At 47.2% G+C, this 21,477-nt stretch overlaps 1 protein-coding gene across 4 annotated transcripts in view; it reads left to right on the plus strand.

Moving 5' to 3' along the window:
- The window catches only part of PSPH (phosphoserine phosphatase), a 42,876-nt gene that overhangs the window by 15,097 nt on the left and 6,302 nt on the right, over positions 1 to 21,477 (plus strand). The window contains exons 2-6 of one of the 4 annotated variants that reach the window (XM_003895954.5): positions 2,468 to 2,648; positions 6,478 to 6,609; positions 16,554 to 16,712; positions 17,964 to 18,098; positions 20,443 to 20,588. In XM_003895954.5, coding sequence (XP_003896003.1) covers positions 16,573 to 16,712; positions 17,964 to 18,098; positions 20,443 to 20,588 — 421 coding nt within the window. In that variant the 5' untranslated portion in view covers positions 2,468 to 2,648; positions 6,478 to 6,609; positions 16,554 to 16,572. The remainder of the gene's footprint in view (positions 1 to 2,467; positions 2,649 to 6,477; positions 6,610 to 16,553; positions 16,713 to 17,963; positions 18,099 to 20,442; positions 20,589 to 21,477) is intronic. The other 3 variants (XM_009202910.4, XM_009202913.4, XM_009202912.4) reach the window with 3 other exon arrangements.

Genomic DNA, 21,477 nt, shown 5'->3' on the forward strand with positions numbered 1-21,477 from the left:
AGAGACAAGGGCTTGCTCTGTTACCCAGGGTGGAGAACAGTGGCATGATCACAGCACACTGTAACCTTGAAATCCTGAGCTCAAATGATCCTCCTGCCTCAGCCTCCCAAGTAGCTGGGACTGTAAGCATGCACCACCACACCCAGCCAGATTTTAGTAAATATAAATATTTTATCTGAAATTTTTAAGAATATTTAATATTTTAAGGAATATTTAATGTTAAACATTTATGAAATACAAATAGCATAAGTTAACTCTTCTAGCCTTCCACATTTACTTACTTGAGTTTCTTTTCCCCTCAAAATAAATTCTCAGTTACCACTTATACTTAGATACAAACATCTGGTGTTTAACATTTTGTTTCTTTTATTATGCTTTTGCTTTTTGTGTGTTTTTTTGAGATGGATTCTCATTCTGTTGCCCAGGCTGGAGTGCAGTGGCGTGATCTTACCTCACTGCAATCTCCGCCTCCCAGGTTCAAGCGATTCACCTGCCTCAGCCTCCCAAGTAGCTGGGATTACAGGCAGGCGCCACCATGGCAGGCTAATTTTTATATTTTTAGTAGAGACAGGGTTTCAAATTGTTGGCCAGGCTGGTCTTGAACTCCTGACCTCAGGTGATCCACCCGCCTCGGCCTCCCAAAGTGCTGGGATTACAGGCGTGAGCCAATGTGCCCAGCCTATTGTGCTTTTTAAAAAACTACAGCAGGCTGGGTGTGGTGGCTCATGCCTGTAATCCCAGCACTTTGGGAGGCTGAGGTGGGCAGATCATTTGAGGTCAGGAGTTTGAGACCAGCCTGGCCAACATGGTGAAACCCAGTCTCTACTAAAAACACAAAAACTAGCTGGGCATGGTGGCGTGCGCTTGTAATCCCAGCTACTGGGGAGGTTGAGGCAGGAGACTCACTTGAACCCAGGAGGCGGAGGTTGCAGTGAGCTGAGATCACACCACTGCACTCCAGCCTGGGAAACAGTGAGACTCAGCCTCGGGAAAAGAAAAAAATTGTGTTTTGGTGAGGAGGGTCCTATAGCTAAGGGCAGAGATGCTGTGACCAAGTGTCCCACCCCAGGGATTGTATCCTCTGTGTGGGTAAGCAACGTAGAGTGAGCCTGGAGTGCAGACTGTCAGCCTTTGAGGTTTCAGGTTGTGTTTTAGAGTGGACCTCGATGCCCAGCTCTAGCCAGCTAACTCTAGTGGTAAATGTTTGGGGGAAACACCCGTTATTTGTTGTAGTTACATGCAAGGAGCTGGGCAAGTGACACATGGAATTCATATATATATTTTTAAACCAGTCTTACTCTGTTGCTCAGGCTGTAGTGCAGTGGCACGATCGTGGCTCACTGCAACCTCCTTCCCCGGGGTTCAAGCAATTCTCCTGCCTCAGCCTCTCAAGTAGCCGGGACTACAGGCATGCATCACCATGCCCCGCTAATTTTGTATTTTTGCTCGAGACGGAGTTTTGCCATGCTGGCCAGGCTGGTCTGGAACGCCTGACCTCAGGTGATCCGCTTGCCTCAGCCTTCAAAAGTGCTGGGATTACAGGCTTGAGCCACCAAGCCTGGCCAGAAAAATTTTAAAAAGAAATAGGCCGGGCGCGGTAGCTCACACCTGTAATCCCAAAATTTTGGGAGGCCGAGGAGGGAGGATCGCTTGAGCCCAGGAACGGGAGCCCCCCCATCTCTATTTAAAAACATAAATAAAAATTAAAAATAAAATAAAAACAAGGTGCAAAGACTCATTTTGTTACTCATGGTTGCATTTTAATTGAGAATATAAGTAGTCTTGGCCGAGTGTGGTGGCTCACGCCTGTAATCCCAACACTTTGGGAGGCCGAGGTGGGCGGATCACGAGGTCATCTTGGCTAATACGGTGAAACCCCGTCTCTACTAAAAATACAAACAATTAGCTGGGTGTGGTGGCGGGCGCCTGTAGTCCCAGCTACTTGGGAGGCTGAGGCAGGAGAATGCTGTGAACCCAGGAGGCGGAGCTTGCACTAAGCCGAGATCGTGCCACTGCACTCCAGCCCAGGCGACCGAGAGAGACTCCATCTCAAAAAAAAAAAAAAAAAAAAAAAAGAATATAAGTAGTCTTTGAAGTTCTTTTGGGACCTACAGTGCTGCAAGCGCATAATGCCAAACGTGGATTTCAAAAGAGGCCCCCCGACGGGGTTTTATTAATTGCAAAATCAGTGCAGCGGTCCCTTGCTTCCCTCACCTACCCTTAGATCCTAAGTGGTGGTGGCGGCAGCGCGGAGCAGCTTCTGAAGGTCCAGGAGCTTAAAGCGGAGGTGCCACGGGGCGCGGCTTTGCGGAAAAAGCAAAAGCTCACTCCGCACAGTGCACTTCTCGGAATACAGGCGCTGAGCCCCCGCAGGAGGAGAGGGCTGGTTCCGGGAGCCCCTCCCCTGGGGCGGGGCCAAAGCGTCCTCCCAGCCCGGCTTTGCAGAACAGAGATCTGGTGTCTCTAGTTTACAGAAGCACTTCCAGAACTCATCAGAAGCCACCCTGCTTATCAGCAGATTTCAAGAGAGCGTTCAGTGGAGGCCCTGAGTCTGCACAGTTCACCTCCCTGGGAACTGCTCGCCTGAGCATTGGAGCCGGCGCTGGCCCCCTGCAGCCTAAAGGAGCCCCGGAGGCCCAGGACACAGCGTGAGTCCTGGCTTGTGCTTTCCCTGCACCCAACTTTCTGATTTTGCCGACTTTCCTTTTCCTCTTCCAGGCTTCCTCTCTGAGTCTACATTTCTTCTTAATCGCATAGGCAGATCATCTCCTAGAATCTTCAGGCTTGCTTTTCGTTGATTTATGTTTTGGGTAACTTCACTTGTCTAATCTTACAGCAGCCGCATGTTGCCAAACAGCATGAATAAGTGATGCAATCCCTTGCACACAGGAGCACCCTCAGTGCAAGACTGGGGCAATCCCCAAACTCAGAGTTGAAGTGTCCGAGTTTGTCTTCTTTCCCATTAGAATTAGAATTTTAAAATAAGTACTTACCAGATACATTGTTATAACGATACAACGTCAAGTTGGGAATTAAATCATGTTTTCATTCATTAAATATATTTACTATATTTTATTTTCTTTTTTAATTTTTTTTTTTTTTTGACAGAGTCTCATTCTGTTGCCCAGGCTGGAGTGCAGTGGCGCGATCTCGGCTCACTCCAACCTCCGCCTACAGGGTTCAAAGGATTCTCCTGCCTCAGCCTCCCGACTAGATGGGTGTGGGCCACTATGCCCAACTAATTTTTTAATTTTTGTATTTTTAGTAGAGACAGGGTTTCACCATGTTAGCCAGGCTGGTCTCAAACTCCTGGCCTCAAGCGATCCACCTGCCTCCACCTCCCAAAGAGCTGGGATTACAAGCATGACCACTGTACCTGGCCACTATATTTTCTTTATGTATGATTTGCATATTATTACTTTTTAAATATTTGATGACTGATATTGGAATGAGGATCAGGGAGGAAAATAATAAAATCCAAGATTTCTGTATTACAGTGCCAAGTAGGTTTTCAATATCATGACCATAGCCCTGTCACTATCATGTTGGTGAAACAAAGTAGTCAGGACTTTTAAAATTTTCAAATGATTTAATATATGCCTTCCTTTCCTTCCTTCTTTTCTTTCTTTTTTTTTTTTTTTAAGAGACAGAGTCTCACTTAGTCACCCAGGCTAGAGTGTAGCGGTGCAATCATAGCTCACTGGAATCTCAAACTCCTGAGCTCAAGTGATCCTCCTGCCTCAGCCTCCCAAGTAGCTGGGACTACAAGTATGCACCACCATGCCTGGCTCATTTATTTTATTTTTTGTAGAGATGGCATTTCACTATGTTGCCCAGGCTGATCTGGAACTCCTGGGCTCAAGCGATCCTCCCTCCTCAGCCTCCCAAAGTGCTGGGATTATAGGTGTGAGTCCCCATGCCCAACCTTTTTTTTTTTTCTTTTTTCTTTTTTGAGATGGAGTCTTGCTCTGTCGCCCAGGCTAGAGTGCAGTGGTGAGATCTTGACTCACCACAAGCTCTGCCTCCTGGGTTCACGCCATTCTCCTGCCTCAGCCTCCCTAGTAGCTGGGACTACAGGTGCCTGGTACCAGGCCTGGCTAATTTTTTTTTGTATTTTTAGTAGAGACGGGGTTTCACCATGTTAGTCAGGATGGTCCCGATCTCCTGACCTTGTGATCCGCCCATCTTGGCCTCCCAAATGGTGCTGGGATTACAGGCGTGAGCCACCACGCCCGGCCTTTTTTATTTTTTAGAAAATCCTTGGACTAGAATTAGGGTTAAAGGGATCCTCAAGGTTGCCTAGAGCAGCCTCCCCTGAGAGACTTTTTTAAAACCAGTGTTTTATTGATATATAATTAAATGCAATAAAATGCACTCTTTAAGTGCACATTTTGATGAATTTTGATAAATTTATTCATGCTTGTAATTATCACCACAATAACATTTCCATCACCCATAAGTTTCCTAGGACCTCTTTCCAGTCAGCCCCTTGTCCCAACTCCTAACCCTACTGATCTGATCTTTGTCATTATAGCATTTGTATTTTCTAGTGTTTCTTCTTTTTTTTTTTCTTTTTTTTTTTTGAGACCAAGTCTCGCTCTGTCACCCAGGCTGGAGTGCAATGGTGCAATCTCAGCTCACTGCAACCTCTGCCTCCTGGGTTCAAGAGATCCTCCTGCCTCAACCTCCCGAGTAGCTGGGACTACAGGCGCCCGCCACCACGCCTGGATAATTTTTTTGTATTTTTAGTAGAGACGGGGTTTTACCATATTGGCCAGGCTGGTCTCAAACTCCTGACCTCGTGATCCACCCACCTTGGCCTCCCAAAGTGCTGGGATTACAGGCATGAGACACCGTGCCCGGCCTCTAGTGTTTCATATAACTGAAACCATACAGTATGTGCTCTTGTGTCTGGCTCCTTTCCATCAGTATAATTATTTATTTGTTTATTTATTTTGAGACAGAATTTTGCTCTTGTTGCCCAGGCTGGAGTGCAGTGGCGCGATCTCAGCTCACTGCAACCTCCGCCTTCAGGGTTCACCAATTCTCCTGCCTCAGTCTCCCTGGTAGCTGGGATTACCAGCATGGTGGCCCAGCTAATTTTGTATTTTTAATAGAGACAGGGTTTCACCATGTTGGTCAGGCTGGTTTCAAACTTTTGACATCAGGTGATCCGCCCACCTCGGCCTCCCAATGTGCTGGGATTACAGGCATGAGTCACCGTGCCCGGCCTTGCTGGGTCTTATGGTAAGTATATGTTTATAAGAAACTGCAGGCCCAGTGTGGTGGCTCACAGCTGTCATCTCAACACTTTGGGAGGCCGATGTGGGAGGATCCCTTGAGGCCATGGGTTCAAGGTCAGCCTGGGCAACATAGCGAGACCCTGTTTCTACAAAAAATGAAAAATTAGCAGGGCATAATGGTGTGCATCTGTAGTCCCTGCTACTCGGGAGGCTGAGGCAGGATAATTGCTTAAGCCCAGGAGTTCTAGGATGCAGTAAGCTATGATTGCATGGCTGCATTCCAGCCTGGGCGACAGAGCAAGACCCTATCTGAGAGACACACACACACACACCTGTTGTCTTTGCTCCCTTGTAATTGGGCAGCAGATCCTTTCTCTGATTCATCTTGGAAGGCTGTTGTCTCTGTTCCCTCATTATATTTATTGTTTGTTTGTTTATTTATTTATTTATTTATTTTGAGATGGAGTCTCGCTCTATCACCCAGGCTGGAGTGCAGAGGCACGATCTTGGCTCACTGCAGACTCTGCTTCCGGGGTTTATCAAGTAGTTCTTCTGCCTCAGCCTCCCGAGTAGCTGGGACCACAGGCATGTGCCACCATACCTGGCTAATTTTTTTTTTTTTTTGAGACAGAGTCTCTCTCTTGCCCAGGCTGGAGTGAAATGGTATGATCTTGGCTCACTGCAGCCTCTGCCCGCTGGGTTCAAGCGATTCTCCTGCCTCAGCCTTTCAAATAGCTGGGATTACAGGCACACACTGTTATCAGCAGGCTAATTATTGTATTTTTAGTAGAGATGGGGTTTTACCATGTTGGCCAGGCTGGTCTCGAACTCCTGACCTCAAGTGGCCCGTCTGCCTTGGCCTCCCAAAGTATTGGGATTACAGGCATCAACCACTGCACCCGCCCAAGTCTGCTTCTTTGTCTATGCATTTAGTTCTCCCAAGAGATTCTCTTTCCCTCTCCCTTGCCTTTGTACCCTGCTAATCAGGTATATGTGATTTCCTGTCAGACCTGAACCTTGCAGAATTGAAGCTATAGAAAAGAGTATGTTGACTCTACAGTGATTGAAGGGGGTAGGAGTAAAGCATTTCGCAGAGGAAGCAGTCTTAGGAAATTTTGCCTCTGACCCGTTTTTGTGCCAGTCGTACCAGGAGAGAGAGTGAAGCCAGACAGCCTCCCTCTTTCCTGTTTTGTGTGTGGACTACGATGTTCATTTCCTCATTCTCTCTTTCTAGGCTCTTGCTCTTGCAGAATCCACAGGTCTTTCTTGAAGAAATCTGTAGTCAGAACTTTGTGCTGCATTTTTATCTAGGGAAGGAACAGGAAGAGAAGAGTGTGGTCTACTAGAAATCTAGCACTGGAGACACGTGAGTCTGATTTGCCTTTTCTTGTTTTTTTTTTTTGCTGTCATTGGAATGTTTTTATGCATTGAACTGTTAAACGTTTGTCTATCTGCTAGCAGTTCACTCTTTTTTGAGACAGAGTCTTGCTCTGTCACCTGGGCTGGAGTGCAGTGGTGCGATCTTGGCTTACTGCAACCTCCACCTCCTGGGTTCAAGTGATTCTCCTGTCTCAGCCTCCTGAGTAGCTGGGATTACAGGTGCGGGCCACCACACCTGATTAATTTTTATATGTTTAGTAGAGACAGGGTTTCGCCATGTCGGCCAGGCTGGTCTTGAACTCCCGACCTCAGGTCATCCATCTGCCTCGGCCTCCCAAAGTGCTGGGATTACAGGCGTGAGCCACCGCGCCCGGCCGGCATTTACTCATCACCTGAATTTTAAAAATTGATGTCAACTATGTGGCATGCAGAAGATCTCAGCTTCCCAGAATAGCTGGTTACATTACATATCATTTCAGCTTTTATTTTAGCTTCAAGGAGTACATGTGCAGGTTTGTTACATGGGTATATCACATGATGCTGAGGTTTGGGGTATGATTGATCCCCTCACCCAGGGTTTGAGCACGGTACCCAGTAGGTAGTTTCTCAGTCTTTGCCCTCCTTCCGCTGCCTTCTTGTAGTCCTCAGTATCCTTTTTTTTGTTTGTTTTTTGTTTTTACACAGTCTCGCTCTGTCGCCCAGACTGGAACACAATGGTGTGATCTTAGCTCACTGCAACCTCCACCTCCTGGGGTCAAGTGATTCTCCTGCCTCAGCCTCCTGAGTAGCTGGGATTACAGGTGCCCACCACCATGCCTGGCTAATTTTTGTATGTTTAGTAGGGACAGGGTTTCACCATGTTGGCCATGCTGGTCTCGAACTCCTGATCTCAAGTGAGTTGCCCGCCTCGGCCTCCCAAAGTGCTGGGATTACAGGTGTGAGCCACTGCACGTGGCCATTACTGTGTTTTTCCCGTCTTTGTATCCACATGTACCCAGTTTAGCTCCCACTTTTAAGTGAGAACATGTGGTATTTGGTTTTCTGTTCCTGAGCTAATTTCACTTAGGATAATGGCCTCCAGATATATCTATGTTGCAGCAAAGGACATGATGTCATTCTTTTTTATGGCTGCGCTGGCTTTTTTTTTTTTTTTTAATCATAAAATATAGCATAAGGCCGGGCATGGTGGCTCACACCTGTAATCCTCGCACTTTAGGAGGCCGAGGTGAGCAGATCACCTGAGGTCAGGAGTTCGAGACTAGCCTGCCCAACATGGTGAAACCCGGTCTGTACCAAAAATACAAAAATTACCTGGGTGTGGTGGCACACACTTCTGATCCCAGCTATTCGGGAGGCTGAGGCATGAGAATCACTTGAACCCGGGAGGCAGAGAGTGCAGTGAGCCGAAATCACACCACTGCACTCCAGCTTGGGTGACAGAGCAAGACTCCATCTCTAAACAAAAGATAAAATAAAATATAGTGTAAGTGCATGTGCTGAGGATCCCAGCCCTTGTTATAGGGAGTTCCCTGTTTGACTCTCCTCTGATTCAGAAGCTTTTCAAAATCTACTGTGTACTCTTTTTTTTTTTTTTGAGACGGAGTCTCGCTCTGTCGCCCAGGCTGGAGTGCAGTGTGGCACAATCTCGGCTCACTGCAACCTCTGCCTCCCAGGTTCAAGCAATTCTCCTGCCTTAGCCTCCCCAGTAGCTGGAATTACACGCACGTGCCACCATGCCCGGCTATACTGTGTATTCTTTCAATGCCCGGGAACCTGAACAAATTTATCCCTATTACCAAAGCAAATAAGCTTGGTTCTCGCAATTGTGTGTGACCTTCACAACCTCTGTACAGGCTTTTAATTTTTCCTTACACAGGTGAAGGTAAGAGGTCAGTCCTAACAAGGTGAAGGAAGTAAGGTGATCTTAGAAGCCTGTTGAAAGATACAGAGATTGAGAAGTTGGAAAGCGTTTGTTTGGGCGAGGAGCTTTTTTCCTCTTATCCAAAATCAGGCCTCCGAGGCCTGGTCCTGCAGGAAAACTTGCTTTTGTACTTTGGAACTAGGGGCAAGAAGGCCTTGTCAGCAGTGCCTTTTTTGTTTTGTTTTGTTTTTAAATCCGTTGGTCCTTTGCTTGCCCCAGATGAAGTAGCTGGGGCCAGCCAGGCAGAAGTTCTGTTCTGAGCTGCAGAAGACAGTGGTCCGGATGAGGCCTGGGAGCCGCTGTGTCTGAGAATCTGAGAATAGACCTTCCCACCGGCATGTCTTCTACCCCTGGCCCTGCCCTCTCCCTCCCTGTTAGAGCCAAATATGAAGAATCCAGAGTCCATTCTCCGGCAATGATTTTTCTGTGTGTGGAATTCTGATGTACACAATTTACTTTGAAGCAACTGACCTTACTCAGCAGATTTTTTTCCTCTATAGCCACGAGAATTTTAAATATACATGGATTGCGAGTCACTCCTGGTAGAGACAATGAAAAGAGGAGGAAATTGGCCAGGCGTGGTGGCTCACACCTGTCATTCCTACACTTTGGGAGGCTGAGGCAGGTGGATCACTTGAGGTCAGGAATTTGAGACTGGCCTGACCAACATGGTGAAACCCTGTCTCTACTAAAAAATACAAAAGAATTAGCCAGGCGTGGTGGCAGGCGCCTGTAATCCCAGCTACTCGGGAGGCAGGAGAATCGTTTGAACCCAAGAGGCGGAGGTTGCAGTGAGCCGAGATCACATCACTGCACTCCAGCCTGGGCAACAGAGTGAGACCCCATCTCAAAAAAAGTAAAAATAAAAATAAAAAAGGAGGAAATCAGAAGTGTACAGGGAGGTACAGCATTTTCCAGAGCAGGATGGGAAGAGCTAAAAGGAGCTGTGGCCAAGTTTGCTCTGCTGCTCAATCAAGCAGGGAGGGAGTTGATACTCTTGTAATCCAAAAGGTAAAGGCCATCTCCCCTGGCCTGACCATTTCAGGGGCAGAGTTAAGGTCCTAAAATCCAGCTCGCTGTCTTAGGGAGGGTGTGGAAAAAGAATCAGCCTTCCAAGTAAATTCAATGTAAAGTGTGTCTCTAATGTTCTATTTTGGCCAGCACTGTGGCTCATGCTTATAATCCTAGCACTTTGGGAGCCAGGATGGGAGGATCGTTTGAGGCCAGGAATTCAAGACCAGCCTGGGTAACATAGTGAGACCTCATCTCTACAAAAATATTAATAATAATAACTTAGCTGGGTGTGGTGGTGTGTGCCTGTAGTCTCTGCTACTCAGGAGGCTGAGGGGGGAGGATCACTTCAGCCTAGGAGGTTGAGGCCACAGTGAGCTATGATTATACCATTGGCACTCCAGTGTGGGCGACAGAGTGAGACCTTGTCTTGAAAAAAAGCCAAAAATATTCTGTTTTCTCCTTGGGACCACATTACAACCCAGAAGGCAGGTGTCAACAATTCTGAGCTGTATATCAGGCCTAGTGGTCAGCTGGGGATGTGTAAATCAGTTCTAACTTTTAGTGGAGGAAATGTACATTTCCTTTCAAACTCAAGGCTGATGGTCTTGCTTTTTTTCTGAGACGATGTCTCACTCTGTCACCCAAGCTGGAGTGCTGTGGCCTGATCCCGGCTCACTGCACCCTTGAACTCCTGGGCTCAAGCCATCCTCCCGCCTCAGGCTCTTGAGTATCTGGGACCACAGGCGTGCACCACCATGCCCCACCAATTTTTCTTTTTCTTTTTTTTTTTTAAAAGAGAAGGAATCTTGCTATGTTCTCAAGAACTGATCTCAAACTCCTGGGTTCAAATGATCCTGCTGGGATTATTACAAGTGTGAGCCACTGTGCCCAGCCAATCTCATTAAAGTGTCATTGGTTGGAAAGAGGTTCAAGTACCTGGTTTGCCTTTTTTTTTTTTTTTTTCCAGATGGAGTCTTGCTCTTGTTGCCCAGGCTAGAGTGCAGTGGTGGGATCTCAGCTCACTGCAACCTCCGCTTCCCGGGTTCAAGCGATTCTCCTGGCTTGGCCTCCTAAGTGGCTGGAATTAGAGGCGCCCGACTAATTTTTGTACTTTTAGTAGAGATGGAGTTTCACCATGTTGGCCAGGCTGGTCTCAAACTTCTGACCTCGTGATTCACCCGCCTTGGCCTCCCAAAGTGCTGGGATTACAGGTGTGAGCCACCGCTCCTGGCCAAAGTCACTGGTTTTTCAGACATGACCAGTAATTATTTGTCTGATCATTTCGACAAGACTGGAAGCCTCTTGAGGATGGCGCCCATGCATTATGCATTCCTCTTTGGGTCTTGTGTCAGGGTTCCTGGGGACTGGCTTTGAGGTTCTGGTGCCCGTCAGTCGTTCTCAGGAGCATTGCCCATTCTTAGTTATGGTGTGTTGCCTCATTTGCCTCATGCATCTTCTTTTTTTTTTTTTGGAGACAGAGTTTCACTCTTGTTGCCCAGGCTGGAGTGCAATAGTGCAAGCTCGGCTCACCGCAACCTTTACCTCCCAGGTTCAAGTGATTCTCTTGCCTCAGCCTCCTGAGTAGCTGGGATGACAGGCATGTGGCACCACATCCAGCTAATTTTGTATTTTTAGTAGAGACGGGGTTTCTCCCTGTTGGTCAGGCTGGTCTCAAACTCTCGACCTGAGGTGATCCACCCAGCTCAGCCTCCCAAAGTGCTGGGATTATAGGCATGAGCCACAGCACCCGGCCTTCTCATGTACCTTCTTAAAAAGTCCTTTAGCTTATCCCATTTATTTTAGCTCCTCTTAAACCATTTGTCTGTTTCTGGCTACCTCTTCACTCACCTATGGTTCATTCTCCATTCTTAGTGGAATTATGCTACAGTAAGTGCTGCTTCTCTGCCGATAGATCTGCTGACTTCAAGGTCTTTACAGCGACCCTGCCTGGTCATGTAGTATGAATTAGCTTGATTCCTGCTGGACCAAAGCCAAATGACTGGTTTCTTTTTATTTTTTATCTTTTTTTTTTTTTTTTTTTTAATAGAGACAGGGTTTCACCATATTGGCCAGGCTGGTCTCAAACTCCTAGCCTTAAGCAATCCACCTGTCTTGGCCTCCCAAAGTCCTGGGATTACAGGTGTCAGCCACCATGCTGGCCCTTGTTGAGTTTTTTTTTGAAATGGAGTCTCGGTCTGTCGCCCAGGCTGCAGTGCAGTGCAGTGGTGCAGTGGTGCGATCTCGGCTCAATGCAGTCTCCACCTCTCTACCTCCCAGGTTCAAGAGATTCTCCTGTATTCAAGTGATTCTCCCGCCTCTGCTTCCCAAGTAGCTTGGATTACAGGTGCCTGCCACCATGCCTGGCTAATTTTTGTATTTTTAGTAGAGATGGGGTTTCACCATGTTGGCCAGGCTGGTCTCGAACTCCTGACCTCAAGTGATCCTCCTGCCTCGGCCTCCCAAAGTGCTGGGATTACAAGTGTGAGCCACTGCAGCCAACCCCTTGTTCAGTTCTTAATAACTGCTTAGGTTCCACTCTATTTAATTCATAAAATATTTAATTCATGAAATATTTAACTAACACCTATTGAGTGCTGGGTGCAGTGATAGAAGATAATTCAACTGGAGTGATTGACTGATTTTCTGGGTTGATGGGGTGGAAATAATGTGGTATAGGGGAGGCCACTTGATCTACACCATGAAGAAGTAGGACTTGCTTCATGACATGGGGGATATGGTGATTCCAGGCAGAGAAGCAACATTTGAAAGGGTGTAGAGGAATAAAAACACATGACATAGGCTGGGTGCAGTGGCTCATGCCTATAATCCCAGCACTTTGGGAGGCCAAGACAGGCGGATCGCCTGAGGTCAGGAGTTCAAGACCAGCCTGGGCAACATGGTGAAACCCTGTCTCTACTCAAAATACAAAAATTAGCTGGATATGGTGGCATGCACCTGTAGTCTCAACTACTCAGGATGCTGAGGGAGGATAATTGCTTCAACCTGGGAGGGGGAGGTTGCAGTGAGCCGAGATTGTGCCACTGCACTATACTCCAGCCTGCGTGACAGAGCAAGACTCCGTCTCAAAAAAAACCAAAAAAAGTCCTTAGTATTCCTTGAGCCATAAATTGTGTGTTTGACCAGGCGCGATTGCTCACGCCTGTAGTCCCAGCACTTTGGGAGGCCGAGTCGCATGGATCATTTTAGCCCAAAAGTTTGAGACCACTCTGGGCAACATGGCAAAACACCATCTCTACTAAAAATACAAAAAATTAGCCAGACATCGTGCCTGCCTGTAGTCCCAAATGCTCAGGAGGCTGAAGTGGGAGAATCGCTTGAGCCAGGGAGGCAGAGGTTGCAGTGAGCTGAGATTGCACCACTGCACTCCAGCCTTGGTGACAGAGTAAGGCCCTAACTCAAAATTTAAAAAAGTGTGTGTTTGTGTATGTGTGTGCGTGTGCATGTGAATAATGTGTGTGTGTAAAAATGTGTGTGTGTGTATGTATATTTGTGGGGAATGAGGTTGGTAAAATACATAGGCATGGGAGCCAGATCATGAGGACATAAAGTGTGTAATAAAGACATTATGTTAATGGCTGGGTGCAGTGGCTCTGGTAGGGTACAGTGGCTCATGCCTATAATCCCAGCTCTTTGGGAGGCTGAGGCAGGAGGATCATTTGAGGTCAGGAGTTCGAGACCAGACTGGCCAACATGGTGAAACCCCATCTCTACTAAAAATACAAAAATTAGCTGGGCGTGGTGGCATGTGCCTATAATCCCAGCTACTTGGGAGGCTGAGGCAGGAGAATCACTTAAACCTGGGAGGCAGAGGTTGCAGTGAGTCAAGATTGTGCCACTGCACTGCAGCCTGGGTGACAGAGCGAAACTCCTTCTCAGAAAAAAGAAAAAAAGGATTTATTAATAGACACTGAAATTTGAATTTCATTTTTACTTATTATTATTACTTTTGAGACAGGCTCTCATCTCACTCTGTCACCCAGGCTGGAGTGGAATTTCATGGTCGTAGCTCACTGCAGCCTCAAACTCCTGTGCTCAAGCAATCCTTCTGCCTCACCCTCCTGAGTAGCTAGGTCTATAGGCGCGTGCCACTACACCTGGCTAATTATAAAAATACTTTTGTAGAGATGGAGTCTTGGTATGTTGCCCAGATAGGTGTTGAACTCCTGGCTTCAAGTAATCCTCCCACCTCAGCCTCCCACAGTGCTAGGATTACAGGCGTGAGCCACTGTAGCCAGCCTGAAATTTGAATTTCATTAGTTTTTACGTGTCAAAAAATATTCTTCTTCTTTTGATTTTTTTTTCAACCGTTTAAAATGTAAAAATCAGCTGGGCATGGTGGCTCACACCTGTAGTCCCAGCTACTCTAGAGGCCAAGATGGAAGGATCACTTGAGCCCAGGAGTTTGAGGCTGCCGCGAGCTATGATGGCACCACTGCACTCCAGTCTGGGTGACAGAATGAGATCCTGTCTCAAAAAAAGTAAAGTAAAATAAAATGTAAAAATCGTTCTTACTTGTGAGCCATACAAAACCAGGTGGCAGGGTAGATTTGGCCTACAAGCCATAGTTTGCTGACCCCTGACTTTAAAGATTTTTTTTCCCAGGTCAACTTTAAATGGCATTATTCTGCCAACTGCATTGGTTGGAAATCAGTTGAGCAGTGGGTTGGTCAGCTGCTTTGAGTCTGTTTTTAACCACAGTCTTTTCTAAATATAGATTATTTACATCATCTGTGTAGCCTTGTATTTGACATATTAGTCTCTGATAGGAGGCTGGTCTAGGCAATCTTGAGGATCCCTTTTGCCCTAAGTCTAGTCCAAAGATTTTATAAAAAATAAAGGCCAGGCATGGGGGCTCATGCCTGTAATGCCAGCACTTTGGGAGACCTAGGTGGGAGGATTGCTTGAGTCCAGGAGTTGAAGACCAGTCTGGGCAACATAGCAAGACCCCCATCTCTTCAAAAAAAAAATTTAAAAATTAGCCAAGCATAGTGGCGTGCACCTGTAGTCCCAGCTACTTGGGAGGCTGAGGCAGGAAGATCGCTTGAGCCCTGGAGTTGGAGGCTGCAGTGAGCCATGATTGTACCACTGCACTCCAGCCTGGGTGACAGAGTGAGAACTTGTCTCAAAAAATAAGTAAATAAATAAAAATTCGTTTTGACTCCCTGTCCTCTGCAGCTTCTGTAGCAGTGTGCCTCCCAGAGTTTCTTCCTGTACCTTCACCATTTTCCCCTTCTCCTTCCCAGACTCAAGTCAGGATGTCAAGGTGGTGGTCCTGCAGGCTCTGTCCTTAGCGCTCTTCTCTTCTCCCTCTTTCTATTCTCCCTGGACTTTATTTTTATGATTTTTTATTTTCTTGAGACAGGGTCTCACTCTGTGGCCCCATCCTGGTGCAGTGGTGTGATCTTGGCTCACTGCAATCTCCACCTCCCAGGTTTAAGAGATTCTCCTGCCTCAGCCTCCTGAGTAGCTGAGACTACAGGTGCACGCCATCCTGCCCGGCTAATTTTTATTTTTTTTTAGTACAGCTGGGGTTTTGCCATGTTGGCCAGGCTGGTCTTGAACTCCTGGCCTCATGTGATCCTCCCGCCTCAGCCTCCCAGAGTGCTGGGATTACAGGCATGAGCCACTACACCCAGCCTCTCCCTGGACTTTAATCAGATCACGTCTTCAACCAGCACCTCTACATTGGCCATGTTGTGTATGTTAAGCCGTTATATTTAGCTCTGACCTTTCTTCTGAGGCTTAAAGCCTTTCCCAGTATCTGGAAGTTAAAGTCTAAACTCCTTAGCCTGGCCCTAGGACCCGCTTAGTCTGAACTCCTGATGCACTGCCAGGCCCCTGGGCCAAGCCACGGATAGCTTCCAGCAGGTCATCTGCTTCCTCCTCCTTATGTTTGCTCATGCTCCTCCCTCTGCCATCACAAACCTCTCTCCTTGTCTCTACCTCCCTTCCTCACCTCACAGCACTTGCCAAATCGATGCCCTGCCCTTTGACAACCCACTCAGAGGGCCACTTACCTGTCAGATTCAGCTCAAATACCTGTGCCTCCTTGAAGCCGTCTTTTTTTTCCTTTTAGTTAGAGTCAGGGTCTTGCTCTGTTGCCCATACTGGAGTGCAGTGACACGATCTCAGCTCACTGCAGCTCCACCTCCTGGGTTCAAGTGATTCTCCTGCCTCAGTGTCCCAAGTAGCTGGGATTACAGGCGTGTACCACCACACCCAGCTAATTTTTTGTATTATTATTTTTAGTAGAGACTTGATCTCTCTGTGTTGCCCACACTGGTCTCGAACTCCTGGCCTCAAGCAATCCTCCTCCTGCCTTAGCCTCCCAAAGTGCTGGGATTACAGGGATGAGCCACTGTGTCCAGTCTGAAGCCCTATTTCATCGATAAGGCAAAACATTTTTCCTATATGCCCATAGAGCCTTATGCACACCTGTGCTTTAATGCTTGCTTCCTTGCTACAATTAGGTAAAAAAAAATATATAGGCCGGGCGCGGTGGCTCAAGCCTGTAATCCCAGCACTTTGGGAGGCCGAGGCGGGTGGATCACGAGGTCAGGAGATCGAGACTATCCTGGCTAACATGGTGAAACCCCGTCTCTACTAAAAATACAAAAAAAAAAAAAACTAGCCGGGCGTGGTGGCGGGCGCCTATAGTCTCAGCTACTTGGGAGGCTGAGGCGGGAGAATGGCGTGAACCCGGGAGGCGGAGCTTGCAGTGAGCCGAGATCACGCCACTGCACTCCAGCCTGGGAGCACGGCGAAGACTCCACCAAAAAAAAAAAAAAAGAAGAGAGAAGAAATTGGTGTAGTGTGGGAAGTAAACAAAAAGGAAAAACAAATGAATCCGTGAGTACACTCTTATGTGGCCTGCACTGACTTCGACACAAATTAGATTGGCTTAGTAGGCAAGGTGGGATCTTTTCAGAATTGTATTTGATGTCTTTAAATACACTTATCTTTTTTTCTTGTAGAAGGAAAATTCTTCCAACAATGGTCTCCCACTCAGAGCTAAGGAAGCTGTTCTACTCAGCAGATGCTGTATGTTTTGATGTTGACAGCACGGTCATTAGAGAAGAAGGAATCGATGAGCTAGCCAAAATCTGTGGCGTTGAGGACGCGGTGTCAGAAATGTAGGGATAGCATTTATCCACTTTATGAAATGATAAAGACTTTCTAAAGAGTGACTGTTTTCGATGAAGTGCTAGACCCTGGCTATGGAACATGAGCACTAGGCTTTTTCTTTCATCCCTTAGAGTTTAATTTGACATATTCATTCGTTTATATAAATATTTATAGCAAACAAACATGGATAAGACATGTTCTTAGCTTGATCAGGGGAATGATGACCATCACTAACCAAAGAAGGTGGCCTGGGGAGCAGGACCCAGGTGTCCAGTGGCTTTGTGTCATGGTTTAAAGTGTGGCCTTAGTGGTTCCCTGTAAAGGTTCAGAGTCTCTTAGTGGATCCTGGAGCAGAGTCCCTCCCTCCCTCCCTCCTCCCCTCCCGCCCTGCAGCTGGGCATCTCCCTCTGCAGTCCCAGTCCCCCAGTCATGCACTATGTCATTTTTTTTTTTTCCCGAGACGGAGTCTCATTTTGTCGCCCAGGCTGGAGTACAGTGACACAATCTCGGCTCATTGCAACCTTTGCCTCCCGGGTTCCAGCAATTTTCCTGCCTCAGCCTCCCAAGTAGCTGGGATTACAGACGCGCACCCCCAGGCCCGTCGAATTTTTGCATTTTTTTAGTAGAGATGGGGTTTTGCCATGTTGGCCAGGCTGGTCTCAAGCTCCTGGCTTCAGATGATCTGCCCACCTCAGCTTCCCAAAGTGTTTGGAATTATAGGCATGAGTCACTGCACACTGGCCTTTTAATGTTATTTTCTTTTTCTTTTCTTTTTTTTCTGAGACAGTTTCACTCTTGTTGCCCCGGCTGGAGTGCAGTGGCGTGATCTCGGCTCACCGCAACCTCCACCTCCGGGTTCAAGCAATTCTCCTGCCTCTGCCTCCTGAGTAGCTGGGATTAAAGGCGTGTGCCACCATGCCCGGCTACTTTTGTATTTTTAGTAGACACGGTGTCTCTCCATGTTGGTCTGGCTAGTCTTGAACTTCCAACCTCAGGTGATCCGCCCGCCTCAGCCTCCCCAAGTGCTGGGATTACAGGCGTGAGCCACTGCGCCCGGCCTGTTAATGTTATATTCAAGCAGTCCTTCGAAAATTTATTCCAAGGCCTTGCTCTCATAGCAGCAAAGCCTGTCTGTTGTACAGTGGGACTCTTAGTAGCATCTTCCTGTTGGTGGATGTTGTGCAGGCCTGGGGCAGTAAGGCATATTAACCTCGAAGACATCGAACCTGGCTGGCCTGACTGTTGGGTCTCCCTCCTAGGACACGGCGAGCCATGGGCGGGGCAGTGCCTTTCAAATCTGCTCTCACAGAGCGCTTAGCCCTCATCCAGCCCTCCAGGGAGCAGGTGCAGAGACTCATAGCAGAGCACCCCCCACACCTGACCCCCGGCATAAGGTAAGAGGAGCCCCTGCTCCAGGTGTATTTCAGCACCAGTGTTGGGGGGCACATTCTCCTGAGAGCATCTAACTATTGCTTTAGAGTGACCTCTGGGTGATTTATTTATTTTCATTTTTATTTTTTAATTTTATTATTATTTTTTAAATTTGTATTTATTTTTTCAAGATGAAGTCTCACTCTGTCACTCAGGCTGGAGTGCAGTGGTGCAATCTCAGCTCACTGCAACTTCTGCCTCCCAGGTTCATGCAATTCTCCTGCCTCAGCCTCCTGAGTAGCTGGGATTATAGGTCCCCGCCACCACACCTGGGTAATTTTTGTATTTTTAGTAGAGATGGGTTTCGCCATGTTGGCCATGCTGGTCTTGAACTCTTGACCTCAAGTGATCCGCCTGCCTGGGCCTCCCAAAGTGCTGGGATTATAGCTGTGAGCCACTGCACCTGGCCTATTATTATTTTTTTTAGAGTCAGCGTCTCATTCTGTTGCCCATGTTGGAGTACAGTCATGGCTCACTGCAGCGTTGAACTCCTGGGGTCAAGTGGCCCTTCCACCTTAGCCTCCTTAGTAGTGGGGACTATAGGTGCATGCCACCATGCCCAGCTAATTAAAAAAAAATTTTTTTTTTGAGACACAGGGTCTTGCTTTGTCACCCAGGCTGGAGTGCAGTGGCATGAATACAGCTCACTGTAGCATCAACCTTCTGGGCTCAAGGGATCCTCCTGCTTCAGCTTCCTAAGTAGCTGGGACTACAGATGTAGACCACCATGCCTAATTATTTTTTTTAAATTTTCTGTAGACACAAGGTCTCACTATGTTGACCAGGCTGGTCTTGAACTTGTGGGCTCAAATGATCAATTTTCCCACCTCAGCCTCCCAAAATGTTGGAATTATAGGTTTGAACCACTATACCCAGCCTTTAAAATATTTTTTGTAGAGATGGGGTCTTGCTATGTTGCCCAGGCTGTTCTCAAGCTCCTGGCCTCAAGTGATTTTCTACCTCGGCCTCCCAAATTGCTGGATTTAAAGGCGTAGCCTGTGTGGTTCTTTTGGTACTTACACACGGTCTTGTCTGGCTGGTTGTGTGGTCCTGTCTGTTTCTGCCTTTCCTCTTTCTCCACAGAAAACCTAAGTTTTCCTTGTTTGTCCTCATCTTGTGTTTTTCTGGGTCCATGGACAGAGTAGAGTTCTGGAATGGTTTCCTGAAGTAGCCAAACTCTACCCATTGATTTCTAAGTGCATTTAGAAAAACATATATAAGGCCGGGCGTGGTGGCGCATGCATGTAATCCCAGCATTTTGGGAGGCTGAGGCGGGCAGATCACCTGAGGTCAGGAGTTCAAGACCAGCCTGGCCAACATGGTGAATCCCCATCTCTACTAAAAATGCAAAAAAAGTTGGTCACGCGTGGTGACTCGCACTTCAGCACTTGGGGAGGCCGAGGCGGGCGGACCACAAGGTCAAGAGATGGAGACCATCCTGGCCAACATGGTGAAACCCTGTGTCTATTTAAAATACAAAAAATAGCTGGACATGGTGGCTGCGTCTGTTGTCCCAGCTACTTGGGAGGCTGACGCAAGAGAATCGCTTGAATCTGGTAGGCGGAGGTTGCAGTGAGCCGAGATCGCGCCACTGTACTCCAGCCTGGTGACAGAGCGAGACTCCATCTCAAAAAATAAAATAAAATAGGCCGGGCGCGGTGGCTCAAGCCTGTAATCCCAGCACTTTGGGAGGCCGAGACGGGCGGATCACGAGGTCAGGAGATTGAGACCATCCTGGCTAACACGGTGAAACCCCGTCTCTACTAAAAAATACAAAAAACTAGCCGGGCGAGGTGGCCGGCGCCTGTAGTCCCAGCTACTCGGGAGGCTGAGGCAGGAGAATGGCGGGAACCCGGGAGGCGGAGCTTGCAGTGAGCTGAGATCCGGCCACAGCACTCCAGCCTGGGCGACAGAGCAAGACTCCGTCTCAAAAAAATAAAATAAAATAAAATAAAATAAAATAAAGTAGCTGGGTGTGGTGGCGGGTGCCTGTAATCCCAGTTACCCTTGAGGCTGAGGGAGGATAATTGCTGGAACCCTGGAGGCAGAGGATGCTGTAAGCCGAGATCACACCATTGCACTGCAGCCTGGGCAACAGAGCGAGACTCCATCTCAAAAAGAAAAAAAAAAGAAAAAGAAAAACATATATAAAACATTAACTCCCCAGGCAATATACCTTGTCAAATATACCTCGGGCAAATGCATTCAGGAGAAGAAAATATATCTTAGTTCCCTCTTCATGTTTCCTTTTTTTTTTTTTCTTTTTGTATTACTCAGTGTTTGGTATTTTGTATATTATTTTTGCAGGGAGCTGGTAAGTCGCCTACAGGAGCGAAATGTTCAGGTTTTCCTAATATCTGGTGGCTTTAGGAGTATTGTAGAGCATGTTGCTTCAAAGCTCAATATCCCAGGAACCAATGTATTTGCCAATAGGCTGAAATTCTACTTTAACGGTAAGACGTTAATGGTAACATATTCCCTTTCTTAGCAGTTCTATTATTCAGTATTCTGGGTAATGTCTGTTGGAATGAAACTTAAACCGTCACATCAGAGTTAAATATTGAGATGAATGGTCCTCTTAATTGATGTCTTTTGCCCTTTGGTACCCTTTGCTCAGCAAAATAGACTTAGGTCATCACCTGTCCTAGCTTTATTATCTATAACATCACCTGTCTGTACATAAATGTCTGCATTTCATGAAACATTAATTCCTACATAGCCCCTATGACTGACTTTGCTGTATGTTATATTTCAACTTTATGGGAGCTTCTATGCATTTGAAGCAATTTAGACTCAAGAAGGAGACTTGGCTGGGCATGGTGGCTCACGCCTGTAATCCCAGCACTTTGGGAGCCTGAGGCGGGAGGATCACTTGAGGTCAGGAGTTCAAGATCAGCCTGGCCAACACAGTGAAACCCCAAGTCTGCTAAAAAAAAAAATACAAAAATTAGCTGGGCGTGGTGGCACATGTCTGTAGTCCCAGCTACTTAGGAAGCTGAGGCAGGAGAATCACATGAAGCTGCGTGAGCTGAGATCATGCCACTTCACTCCAGCCTGGGTGACAGAGTGAGACTCTGTCTTAAAAGCAAGAAAAAAAAAAAAGACAACAAGACAGAGACTTTAAAAGGGAGACTTTTGTTAACGGATTACTGAACTACAGCCCTTGGGGAAGCCTCCTGTCCCCTCTCTGGTCCATAGCGTTGCCACAGTTGTTATATTATCTCAGATCTCCAGTTATGTCAAGGGGTGACTGATAGTGATTTTTTTTTTTTTTTTGAGACAGAGTCTCACTCTGTTGCTCCAGCTGGAGTACAGTGGCTCGATCTCGGCTCACTGCGACCT

The sequence above is a fragment of the Papio anubis genome, chromosome 4 (assembly GCF_008728515.1).
Source record: "Papio anubis isolate 15944 chromosome 4, Panubis1.0, whole genome shotgun sequence".
NCBI lineage: Eukaryota > Metazoa > Chordata > Mammalia > Primates > Cercopithecidae > Papio > Papio anubis.